This window comes from Macrotis lagotis, chromosome 5, assembly GCF_037893015.1.
Source record: "Macrotis lagotis isolate mMagLag1 chromosome 5, bilby.v1.9.chrom.fasta, whole genome shotgun sequence".
In the NCBI taxonomy this organism is placed as follows: domain Eukaryota; kingdom Metazoa; phylum Chordata; class Mammalia; order Peramelemorphia; family Peramelidae; genus Macrotis; species Macrotis lagotis.
The window spans coordinates 211796552-211809622 of record NC_133662.1 but is presented as its reverse complement, the minus strand read 5'-3'; the positions used below and the strand labels follow the sequence as shown (position 1 = coordinate 211809622).

Here is a 13071-nt window from a genome sequence, read left to right as displayed (position 1 = left end):
GACAAGAGTATGGTTTAAAATGGAAATTAATTAAAAAACAGAATAATGAATAGAAAACCAAGGTAAAAAAATTCCAACAGGGAATTTCAAATCTACTCCAGAACTTAACTCCCTATCAGATCTCTTTCCTTATGTAACAGTCTCTGTAAATGTTACCACAACATTTCTAAATTTATTTATATCACTGGATTCTGCTAATACAGCTGAGGTAAATCAAAATGCTTTAAACATAATTTTTAATAATCATTAATTTAAAAAAAGGCCAAAACAGCAAACTAAAATCTTTATATAAACCATGAGGAATTTTAGTTTATTAGAGAGGTAAAAGAGCAACAGAGTTAAGAAAATCAACAGTTAGACCTTGGGCAAGTCATATAACTCCACTGCCTTGCAAAAATTCAAAACTAAAAGTCATATCCCACTACAAAACTCAAAAAGAAAGAAAAAACATACAGATATTGCTTTGTTACTCTAAATATATAACCATTTTCCCTATTTTATTCATTTAAAAATACATCAAATTGTATTTGATTCCTTTAAAAGACAATAGACTATTTTCAATTTTAAGTCAGAATAACAAAGTTCCTTTGTTAATAGGGTAAGAAGATACACACATATAAAAAGACTACTTGCTTTTATTTTATACCTTTATTTGACTTTTTTCATCAATCTTGTAGTAGTTTTCAAGTTTTCTTTCAACTAGTTCACCAAGTTTTCTGGCATTATCTAAAGGTTTGCTATAGAAATGGAAAAATGTTTAAACAAATTTAAAATTTTCTTTCACAAAACAAAATTACAACATTGTATAATATCTTAATGACTAAATTAAAAATTAACAGAAAAGATGTATTTTTCTAAGTCACTCTTGTGAGGATTACTATAGATACGTGATGTACTGTGAGTCAGAAAGACCTAGGTTCTGGGTTACCATGGGCAATACATAACTTACAGAGGTGTGGGGATCAAGATAGCTAATGAATACAAGAGCCAGATTAACATTTGTTATTATGATGATGATTAAAACACTGAAAAATCACTATATCTTAACCAAATTGTAAAGATTTAGTCTAAAGGTTCATTTTATACCCAATGATTTACTCAGGATATCCTGAGTAAAATTTTTCCAAGCAGTTCTTTCCCCAACATACCATCCTCATAAATAGCTTGACCTTATCCTTAGGGCCCCTATAATCACACTTGACTTCTTATGCTCCCCATACTTAACACTGCTTTTTTACATATGTGAAGCTCCATCTTCCACCTTCAGGCATTATGCATAGGCTATCTTTCTGCTGAGAATGGTCTCCTCCTGATCACTACTTTTTTTGGAATCCCTAGTTATTGATACCAGACAAAAGTATATTCTAGTCTAGCCCTGTCCAAATTCTGAATTTGCAGAATTGGAGTTCATGAGATTTCATTGAACTTAATTCTTTTTAATATTAGAGACAGAGACTGGACCTGTGATGGCCCAAGTACAGAGAACCAACTTCAGGATGGAGAAACTTCTTCTACCAAAAGAGATGAGGAACTCAGAAAGTTGCCTGGAGCACTGACAGGGCAAATAAATTGCCCAGGGTTATGTTACATAGAAGGTCTATGTCAGAGGCAAGATATGAGCCTAGAGGTTACTGGATCTAAGTGGAGCTCTTTTCCTCTATGCCTATGCCATCCTATTTCTTGTTTGGGAAATAATGCTCTTTAAATGTGGAGTTTAAAACAATTATGAAATTAAATTAGATATGACAAAACTATCAGATATCAGCACCCCTCCATGAATGCTAACCAAAATCTTTTTCAATGAAAAAGGTGCAAGTCTTTATAAAAAAAAAAAATCAAGTCAAGTCAAAAAGTTCAGTAATAAGTTTTAAATGTTTTAAAAGGCTTATAATTCAGGCAAATAACTCTAACTTTTGACTTATGTTCTTCATCTGTAAATTGAGGAACCTGGACTGGATGATTTCTAAGATACCTCACAATTCTAAATCTATGACCTTATACAATATAAACTCCTGTTTATAATCTCTGAGATTGAATTTAGTTGCAGTAAACGATAATGACTTAATTTATATTTATCCAAATTGTAAAAAAAATCACATAACAAGTCAGACCCTACCTACAAGGGTATGTCAACAAGTTATAGCAGAACTTATTATACATAATTATCATTTAGTGTCTTACCCTTTATATCTGACTCCAGGATTTTCATCCAAAGTGGCACACACAGTAACTATCTGCTCAGCCATTGCTTCCATAATGGCATCTTTGCCATTTGCACTGCCCAAATCTGGACTGTAACAATAATAGAATGCATCTGGTATGTCAAGAGTAAATACCTAAATAAGAAAAATTTAAAAATAAAATATAGCAATTTAGAAATTTAAATTAATATATTTATACTAACGGTTAGACTAAGAAAAATGATCAAGAAATTTTAAAAAATAAAAGAACAACCCTCGTGGCTACATGTGTTGGGTTTCCTGATACAATTGTGTCTTTACCTCAATCACATCCCATTTTCTGTTATCTTGATTCAGCCTCTTTTCTTTTTCTTACTCTCCTTTCCTGATAGTCTACCTCTCTCCATGTCTTGTCTCTTATACAGAGTGTATTGCATGCTTTTCACTACCTGCATAACAAATGGAGGAATCTGAGGTAGTCAAACTAGTAAATTCCCTAATATTAGGCAGAGAGAAATTCAAAGCAAAACCAAAATCTTGCCTAAATTGTAAGCAATATATTAAAAATCTTAACCTACTGAAATTTCTCCATATTCAATATAGTAATTTAAAAGAGTTAGCTGATTCTCTTCATTTGTTTAATATTCTCCAATACTCTCTTGTAAAAAACCCTATACATTTAATTATATATACCAGTAGTTAAACCCATCTATTCAAAATAGTTCATTTGCTCATTCATTCATAGAACAAAGCATTGTTCTAGGCACCTAAAAAGATAAAAAAAAAATCACAGAGCAGGATTCTTAACCTCAAGAATGGGAAGACACAAGATTTATACATAAAGCAGGTATGTAACAAGGTAATATAGAATTTTATCGAATGTCTAAATGACTAGTATAGACAGATGTTAGGAATTAGGAATGAATGAGAATATGGACCAGAATGGTTAATTGAAGGCCCTAGAACCAGGAAAAACCTTGTAGAATTCACAAGATATGGTTAGTCAGACATTCCAAGTGGAGACAATGATATGAGCACGGTATGGAATGTGGAATGAAGAAAATATGTTCTGGGAATAGATTGGGCTGGCTGGAATGGAAGTTTTCTGTTAGGAATTAGTTGGAGATGAGGTTAGCTAGGTAAGGTTAAACTAGACTATGAAGGATTTTGAGGTTCAGAAACCTGGATTTTATCCTGTAAGCAAGGAAGAGCATTCAAGATTCCTAAGTAAGTGCAGGAAAGTATTACATTGATGTTTTATTTTTAGAGATTAATCTAGTAATACTTTATGGGAAGAATTGAAAGGTGAAAAAACTAGACAGAAAATCAATCAAGTAGTGGGTACAGAAATTAAGAAATGAGACACTGAAAGTTAAAACTAATAACAGTGGGAATGAAAATAGAGGCATGTGAATAGCTATTGAAAGTAGTGACTTGAAGGAGATTAAGTGTCCAAAATGTCTTCAAGCTTTCAAGTTCAAGGGATAAAGGGAATGACAGTTCCATTTATGGAAAAAGGGAATTTAGGAGGAAAAATTGGAGGAAAAAAAAGATTATTAATTTGCATCTATGTTTAATTTGAGGGGAGAAGGTCCTATCTAAATTGACTATGTATAGGAAGACTAGTCTGAATTAGTAAAATTCTTAATTATAGACCATTTTATAAAGAAATGTAGTCTTGACGGGTAGAGCCAAGATGGCAGCAAGAGAACACCCTTTCTTAGGAGCTCTCTCCAAAATATTTCCAAAAATCTTAAAATTATGACTCTAAATTTTTGAGACAGGACAGAAAGATCCAGTGAGGCAATTCTCCAGCCCAAGGTAACCTGGAAAACAGTGGGAAGGCTCTGTTCCACGGGGTTGGAGAGGCAGCAGCGCAGGAGCAAAGGAGCTCCAGTCTTCTGGGAACAGCCCCAGGCCACCTGGGTCCCTGGGAGCCCTGGTTCCTGGCAGAAGAAGCAGTTTCTTGACCTGCCACCCCAGGCAGCACCAAGCACAACTTGGAAGATCAGCAGGGAGACCTCTGCCAGAGTGAGCATGAAGCCCAGGCCAGTGTGGCCCGCAGTGCAGCCCAGATCCCAGTAAACGGAAGCATACCTGTGGAGTCGCCCAGCAGGGAGCCACCTGGCAACTGATCCCTGAGCTCCACCCATGGAAGGTAAGGGAGTGGTCTGTCGAGGTCTGTCCTCTTTCCTGGGACAGGACCCTGGGGCTTTGACCATATTCAGACCCTGATTGCACCCTGGGGGCCCCATACTGTCATAGTGCCCCATGGCAGAGGGGTGAGCTTGTGGTCATTCAACAGACCAGGAGAACAGTCAGAGCCTTCCATAAGACCTTGAAGGAACTGAGGTCCTTGCAGGTGTGACCCAATAATACCCAAAAGCTCAAGAAGCACCCCAAAACCAGGCACAGGCTGGGGAAATGAGTAAACAGGAAAAAAATAGGAACCTGACCATAGACAATTACTTTGGTCCCATGGAGGACCAAAATATACAAAAGAAAAAAGAAAAAAATTGGATGTTGAAAGGGATGATCATCCTCTAGGATCTCCAATTCCCTGAAGTAGTGATTCTTTTTAACTTCAAGTCCCAAAAACCAGGATTAAACTAAATTCTGCAAGATACTGAGAGTCTAAATGCAGAGCAAAACAAATCATCTATAAAAAAAGATCCATGGCAGAATAAAACAACTGTTCATTAACAGGGGACATGTTTATTGCTTTAAATTATGAAAAAAAATTTCACTCTGCACATTAAGCTATTGTATGACTATTAACAAACAGGTGTACCAAAAATTTAATAAAAGCTTCTAGTTACAATAGTAACATTTATTCATATATCATAGGTCCTGAAAGGACCATAATCTAAGAAGTGATTTTGCAAATCATTTAAAGCTCTTAAATGAGATAGGATGAGATCAGACCTTCACAGAAATTGGTAACTTAAAACATAATGATCAATTTTCATTCTTAATGCCTTGATCCAATTTAAGTCTCATTCTCTTACCTTTGATTAACATATTTAGTAGGTTTTAATGTCATTCAAAATTCAAATGTATGTGCTAATTATTTTCATATATTAATTCATAAAATGATGAGGTGAAAAATTCATTCAAAACTAAAGAAAATAAAAATGAAAAGCTTACTTGAGACTCAAGTGGAAAGAAAGATATATTTATCTCTTTACATCTTCTTATTGACTTGGAACAGGAAGACTTAATTTTGTTAAACAGACTGTCAGGGCAAACTGAAAGATAAAGTTAAAACATGTAAAGTCATCTAATTTTTTTCTACCGGATATTATTAATTCAGTATATTAAATCATTTTGATATTAGTAAAAGATTTTTTCTCTTCATATTCAAATTCTAACAGACTCTTCTCTGAAAGGAATCAGGCATCCCTCAAATAAATTCTGGCAAGATGGTTGTGGAGTAAACCCTACTTTTAGCAACTCATCTCTATCATAAAATACGAGCTGTTTCTCTGGGGGGAAAAAAAAGCTGCAAATAGATCCAGCTAAACAATCTCAGTAAGAATGATTTGGGCTAAGTACCACAGATATAAACAAATAGGAAAGTCACTCAAGACATTAATATTTTGTTTCTTCTTTACTTATTCTAATTCCTTCAATTCCCTCCTCTTATTGCTAAAGCTAACATTTCTAATACATATTGAATAATAGTGGTGATAGCAGGCATCCTTGTTTCACTCCATCTTACTGGAAATGCTTGATGTTTTTAGACAGATACTGCTTATCGTTTTAAAGAAAACTCCATTTATTCCTGTGCTCTCTAGTGTTTTTCTTTTCTTTGTTTTTGCAAGGCAAGTGGAGTTAAGTGACTTTTCCAAGGTCACACAGCTAGGTAATTTTTAAGTATCTGAATCCAAATTTGAACTCAAGTCCTCCTGCCTCCAGGGTTGGTGATCTATCCACTGTGCCACCTAGCTGCCCCCTAATGTTTCTAATAAGAATGGGTGCTATATTTTATCAAAAGCTATTTTAGCATCAATTGAAATAATCATGACTTGTTTTGTTACTATTAATTTTGTTATTGAAATGGTCACTTTTGCTGATTGTTTTCCTAATATTGAACCAATCCTACGTTCCTGATATAAATCCTACTTGATCATAGTATATTATCCTAGTGATAAAAGAAACTTAATAGTTTAATGGGGCAAGACAACCACAAGGGAACTAACTATAGCTTTTATGTGACTTGGGAGAGAGATTTTCTGAAAAGATGCTGGTGGGAGATAGAGAATGACTAGAGCTTATTGTTGATCTGGTTCCAAATCTGATAAGGTAAAAGTTTACCTCTAAAAACCAGGGTCTTGGGGGAGGAGTCCAAGTTCCCACGGGATGCAGAGTGAACAGAAGGAGGAGAAATATTTTTCAGTCCTTACCTTACTGTCATTTCTAGGCCTTTCCTATAATACCATCATCTTTTATTTCATCTACCTCCTGATGGCTATTCTCTACTGAAGTCCTTCCTTTTTTTCCAATAAGTTTGTTAAATGATTTGAAGGCTTCTTTCCTTTCCTGATTCTGGCCTTTCTACTTCAATTTGCACATTGATATCCCCTCAAATCCTCATGTTTCCTAGTCCATAAATCTCAGCTTCCATTATTTGTCCTTTCATTCCATCTCAGTCACACAGATCTCATCATCTCCAATATTTCACCTCCAAAATTCTTAAGTCTGAAATTCCTCTATCTGGAATAATCTCCATTTAACTTCCTGCCCCTCCATATGTCTCATTTCCTATCCAATCCTTTACCCTTAACCATTCCACCCCACCCTGGTTTCCCAAATTATCACCCCTGCTCTGACTTCCCTTCTTCCCTTCCAAATTTTGACCCTGTAGTGAACCACCGATACTGCCCTCTGCCCTTGAATCACTACTGTTCTACTGATACTTATCATTTTCCAAACCCCAACCAAGCTGTCCCAGTGCCTAGATCCACAACAGCTTTATATCATCCATTCTTACTCAGGTCATCACTGCTACATATCAAGTAATGGACTCTTTCTTGATTGATTTGCTCATAAACTTCCCAGGTTGCATATTCCAAGCCTTCTTTTATCTCCTTAGGTCACTAGCACAATCCTTTCCTCCTTCCTCTCAGCACAGTATTTTGCTTCCTACTTCAGTGAAAAAAATTAGGCCACTCATGAGCTATTTCTCCTCCCCTTTTCTTCTCGTCAAGTCACTTATGTCATCCCTCACTCCCTCCTCTTTTGCTCTTACTTCAAAGGATGAGGTTTCCTGGCCTACTTGTGCCCTTGATTTGTTCCTTTCCATTTTTGCCAGGAACTTATACCTTTAATCACCTGTCCCCCCAATTCCCTAATTTTCAGCCTCTTTTAGACTAATTTTCAGGCTCTTTTCCACTGGTTCCTTCCCAGTTTCTGCAAACAAGTCTAGTTCTCAAAGAAGCTTCATTTGATTCTATCATCCTCTCAAGCTATTGTCCTCTTATCTTTCTTAGTTAAAAACTAACTATACTAATTGTCTTCACTTTTTCACCTCTCAGTTTCTCAATCCCTTACACTATGGCCCCTTAATTGAAACTGCTCTCTCCAAGGTCACCAAGGAGCTTTTTACTGTTAATATAATGGCTTTTTCATAGCCTTCAACTTTATTTACTTTTCTGCAGTATTTTAACAGATGACTACCCCTTCCTTATGGACATTCTCTTCTTCCAATGTTTTCATGATACCATTTTCTCATAGCTCTTTTCTTACTCATTAGGTTATCCCTCGCTTCTAAAGGGTTGTGATCTATGTCCTGTCCCTTATGACTGGCTACACCCCAGGGTTCTCTCCTGGGCCTCTCTTCTTTTTTTGCCTACATTTCCTTTTGTGGTGATCTTGTTAGCTCCCATGGATGGATTCAACAATCACCTGAAAGATGACTCCCAATCTACATATGCAGACCTTATTTCCAATCTGAGCATGAGTCCTAAATCTGTTTGCTTGTTTGATATCTAATTTATGTTCCAGGCATCTTAAATTCAATGTGCTTAAACTTCTTATCTTTCCTCCTAAATCCACCTTTTCTCCTACCTTGTCTACTTCTATTGGGGGCACCATGATTTTTTTTCTAGCTATTCAGGTTCATATCCTGGGATATTCACTCTCAAGCACCTTCTTCTCCCCCTCATCTCTTGCCTGACTACTGCAAAGTCCTCTTAAAAGATTCCTTGCAACCAGTGTTCTGACACTCTCACCTATCCTCAGCTGTCACATTTGATACACAGCTGTCAAACTGACATTTCTAAAGTACAATCTGATCATGTCTTTCTCTGCTAAAGAAACTTCAGTGATTCCTTACTGTCTTAAAATACATCCTCCTTTCTTTGGCATCTTGAAGCTCTTCACAGTCTGGCCCCAACTTATCTTTCCAGCTTGATTACATATCTTGCCTCCTTACATAAAGTATGCTTATTTGCTGTTCTCTGCATGTCATATTCAATTTTCCATCTCCATCCCTTTGCATAGGCCAGGGGCCCAAAGGCCATATTAGCCTGGTGTTGTCAAGGCAACTGCAAGGAGGACTCAAAATTCAAACTATCTAGTAGCTTTTTAGGGGGTGATTAAATATTTGAGCAAACATAGCCTGTGAATGATGTTAGAAATATTATGAACCCTGACAGGAATTGCTCCACCCCTGGCAAAGGCTGCCCTCCCATGCCCAGAATGCTTTTCCTCCTCATTCTTAGTATCCCAGATCCATTCAAGGCTCAACTCAAGCACATCTTTCCAGAGGTCTTTCCTAAATGCCCCCAAAATTATTGACCTCTCCTAAATCACTTAGTAATTTTTTTTGTATGTTGCCTTGACTAGGAAATTGTTATATGCCTCTAGTAAATGTAGACTGCTTGGAAATAAGGACTGTCTTGATTTTGTATTTTCATTTTCAGTGCTTAACAGAGTATCTAGTTCTTAGTGGCTTCTTAATAAATACTTGCTGATGGATTGATTCATTGGTTGATATATGCCTACTTCTCATTTCTATAAAATCTTTATGAGAATGATCTGTATATACATCCATAGATTTATGAAAGAATTAGAAATAGACTACTGCACACTATTACTTTATAGCAAATTATGTCTTCATAGTCACACAAGTGACTGAAAATACAAGAGAATATAAGTCTTTCTGTATTTATTATGGGATTAAAGAAAAGCATTTGTTTCAAGAGAGCCAAGTACCCTATTCCAATAAGGGATCTCTCCTATTAATGTTAAAATCATATAAGATTCCTTGAAAATACAGAAATGAAATAATCTGCTTAGTGTCCCTCTGATTATCAATATGAAGTATAAAATGAAGATATATGCTTATAAAAGATTTTTTACTATTGTTAAGAAGTTTCTACACAGAGTCTAAAAGTATAGTTCATTGAAGGAGAAAGATGGATTGGGTTGAAACCTATGCAACCTCAGGCATATCATTTTAACATCTCTTCTCTGCAAAATGAGAATGGTGCTAAATGACCTCTAAGGTCTCCTCCAGCTTATTTCCCATAACTTTATGAAAAAGTATTTCCTACAGTGGATCAAATCCTCCACATGTTTCTATTTTCTGATTACAAAGTACTGCCTCAGAATCCCAGAATTCTGAGTCTCTTTAAAGACAACTGTTATTATTTAATGACTTATTTTAGTTCAACTAACTAGATGATCTATATAACTATAATTTACTATGAATTGTATGAATATCACAAATTAATTTGTGTGAGAACAACTTTACAAAGAGTTGCAAGAGTAGTCCAACAGAATTCAGACTAATAATATGCACACAAAAAATCAAGAGAATGGAATTTATTGTTCAGACTATGATATGCAGCTGGATGGCTAGTGCAACAAGTTGGTATAACAGTGCATATATCTAGTATAAGGACACTACAGATGAGTGATGAGCCAGGCTTGGAATTGATTAGAAGGAAGAGAATGGTCCAGATTATATTTGAGAATTGCTAAGCTTACTTTCCAAATTGCTGCCCAAAACAAAAAGGCATCTTTTTAATAATAACTTTTTTCCTGGTGATCTTATATGGCTGCAAAACACGAGACCATCACAATTTCTGAAAGAATCAAGATAACAAAGACCCAAATAAAAATGGAGATGTGTGGTGGATGTAAATAGGTGATAGCATATAAACAATGACTCTCACACCATTAATGGAACAAAACATATATAAATAATTACTGGGATGAAATATATACAGATAACACAGAGATAAAAGAAAATGAGATGGTCCTGTAGCAAGACCAAGGAACAAAAGACAATCTGCTGCTATGGAAGCCTAAGTCTCCAGCATGTTGAGCTGACTCATTATGGTAGATTTATGAAAGAGCATGGCTAAAAGATTACACAGAAGAAGACACATGATGGTTTGCCAACTCTATCACCTAAAGTAGTGCTCACATCAATGAGCACTAAAAGGATACTGAAGTAAACCTGCCAAACCAATGATTACTTCTCTAGTTTCATTTGCTAGATCTTTCTTTCATTTTATAATGCTTCAGAAAGGAGAATGTCTCACACTTTTAGATACTGCTAGTCATATTCAAATATCAAGTGTAAAATTTTGTTATAAATAGTAGATTAAATGAAACTTTGATTATTACACATTAACACATATATTAAAAAAAAGTTTACTTACAGTCAGTGAAATATATATATGCTGCTTTGTACTTGCCCTCTGATTTACTTGAGAAGTCACGTAAAAAGCAATCTACAGACTTAAAAAAAATAAGCTTGATTAGAAATTGATTAGATGTTCATTAAATACTAATGAAATGCTAATTTACTATCCCCAACATATTTTCCATTGTCTAGCTATACAAAGAACTGACTGCATATGTAGCAAAACAAGAAAATTTGCAGTTTACACGACTCTAGGCAAAGCAACACTACAATATAAACAACTGATTTATACTTCTCATTCAAAAATCATACTGCCAGGCAAAAAAGCACGAAATATAGTAGAAAACATTACTGGAAGATGACCCAAGAATTCATGAATTGATCATTGTGCTTGTACCAGTCAGAACTGGGACTACTGCTAGGCAGCTGGACAATGATTCTTTCAGGAAATAGTTCTACAGATATTCCCAAGGAATGTGAGGTTTCTGTCAAAGAGTAGTTGTCATTTATGTAATAATACTGTCTTAACAATTTTCTGTGCCTTAAATACTGAAAAGATAAAAAAATATTATCCTGAAAAGGAATCCATAGCCTTCACCATGACATAAAAAAGTTAAATAAATTTGGGTCATGGCTATTTAAAAAGAAGTAGCAAGAAGCAAATACCTTTAACACCTAGAGGTGTTAAGTTTCCATGCTACTGCAATAGTATATGTGGAGCAATAAACAGGCATATCAGATAGTGGAAAGGTTCCTCTAGAAAATTAAGCAAATAAGAAATCAGAAAAATGATTTCTTTAAGCTTCAAGACAGATACCATCTATATTAGTGATTAGAAAAATATGCATACCAAAAACCAAAACAGAACAAAATCTAACAAACCTAAACACAGCAATGTTATTTTGCTTTTTATTCAAAGAATGGAGAATCATGTCACCCTTTCAAAAAAACCAACAGAAGTTAATAAATAAATATAATAATATATTAATAATTTACAATGCATTAAATATGCAAAAACAGTGAGAAAAAACAGAACCAGCAGAATCAACAGAAAAACTAGAGAATGGAAGAGGGGTAAGATTTCTAAATACTATTCTAGATAAATAAAATCTATTTAAAATATTTGTAGATTATAAGAATTGAATGGTATTTTAATTTAAAATTTTTAAAATTTTAATTTTCAAAATTATTCTCAAACCATATAGATCAGCAATTCTAAGTTAATAAAAATATTGTTAACTTAGGATCATAGATTATAGGAGCATAAGATTTAGAGTTGTAAGGGACTTAAGTTTTTACCTAGTTCAACTCTCTCAATCTATAGAGGAGAAAACTAAAACTCAGGGAAGTTAAGTGAGATTTTTTTGGGTTCTACATCTCCTAAATATTATGAGCAGAATTTTGAACCCATTTCTTCCTTATACCATTCACTAAACTTCTGTTTCTTTATAGGATACTGTCAAATTTTGTCACTGATTTAATAATTAAATGTCTGCGTGCAAGTAAACATATGTGTGTGTATGTATGGCTAAAAGTCTGTTCCTAGAGGGCTGGAATCATATTATTTCAAGCATTTTCTCTAATACCTATTACAGGTTTTTTTGTTAATCACCTCATTTGCATTCATCAATTCTTATTCATAAAATTTTATTTGGTGACCTTTCATCAATTCTTGCAGCTCCCTGGAAGGAACCCACCCTCTATCAACAGAGATCAATAGCTGCTCTGTTGCAGGCCTGAAGAGGTAAGTGACTTCCTTTCCTGGGGTCATACAAGGGAACTTGAACCCAGGTCTTCCTTGACTCCTGATCTTAGGCTGGCTCTCTGTTTACTTCCCCAGGTGTAGAAGACATTCATATCTACTAAGAGATACTGGACAACAGCCCTGGCCGGCCCGGCTTCATTCTCCTCCAGCACTATGACTCAACTCAAAGATTAGTAACTTCTCACTTTGTAAAAATCATTGGAAATCTCTGCCAGAGCCACTGCTTCCATCAGTGTGGGTCGGCTGGGAAGGTCTATTTTTGAGCACAGACAGATCAGATTCATCCTACTTCCTGAGTCTCCCAGTTGTGCTTTTGACTCTCTAGACTTTCCACCAACTCCTTTCAACTTCCTTCTGTTTGTCTTTCCCCATAAGAATGCAAACTCTTTCAGGGCAGGAAATGTTTTTCATCCCTCCATTTGTATCCCCCCAGCTCAACATAGTACCTAGCATATATTTAAGAAACA

General features: G+C 35.2%; 1 protein-coding gene and 1 long non-coding RNA gene across 3 annotated transcripts in view; one reads left to right on the top strand and one right to left on the bottom strand.

Moving 5' to 3' along the window:
- The window catches only part of STXBP3 (syntaxin binding protein 3), a 53002-nt gene that overhangs the window by 24086 nt on the left and 15845 nt on the right, over positions 1-13071 (bottom strand). Inside the window, exons 5-8 of the mRNA XM_074188316.1 lie at positions 10856-10934; positions 5328-5428; positions 2182-2336; positions 647-737 (exon numbers count right to left, since the gene is read on the bottom strand). Of these exons, the coding sequence (XP_074044417.1) occupies positions 647-737; positions 2182-2336; positions 5328-5428; positions 10856-10934 (426 nt within the window). The remainder of the gene's footprint in view (positions 1-646; positions 738-2181; positions 2337-5327; positions 5429-10855; positions 10935-13071) is intronic.
- Positions 3259-12754, top strand: LOC141488331 (uncharacterized). 2 transcript variants are annotated; one of them, XR_012468655.1, is made up of 4 exons: positions 3259-3407; positions 3961-4338; positions 12518-12583; positions 12680-12754. It is a non-coding gene; the product is annotated as an uncharacterized LOC141488331 (long non-coding RNA). The 2 variants fall into 2 exon arrangements; XR_012468654.1 differs by having other exon boundaries at positions 3260-3407; positions 3965-4338.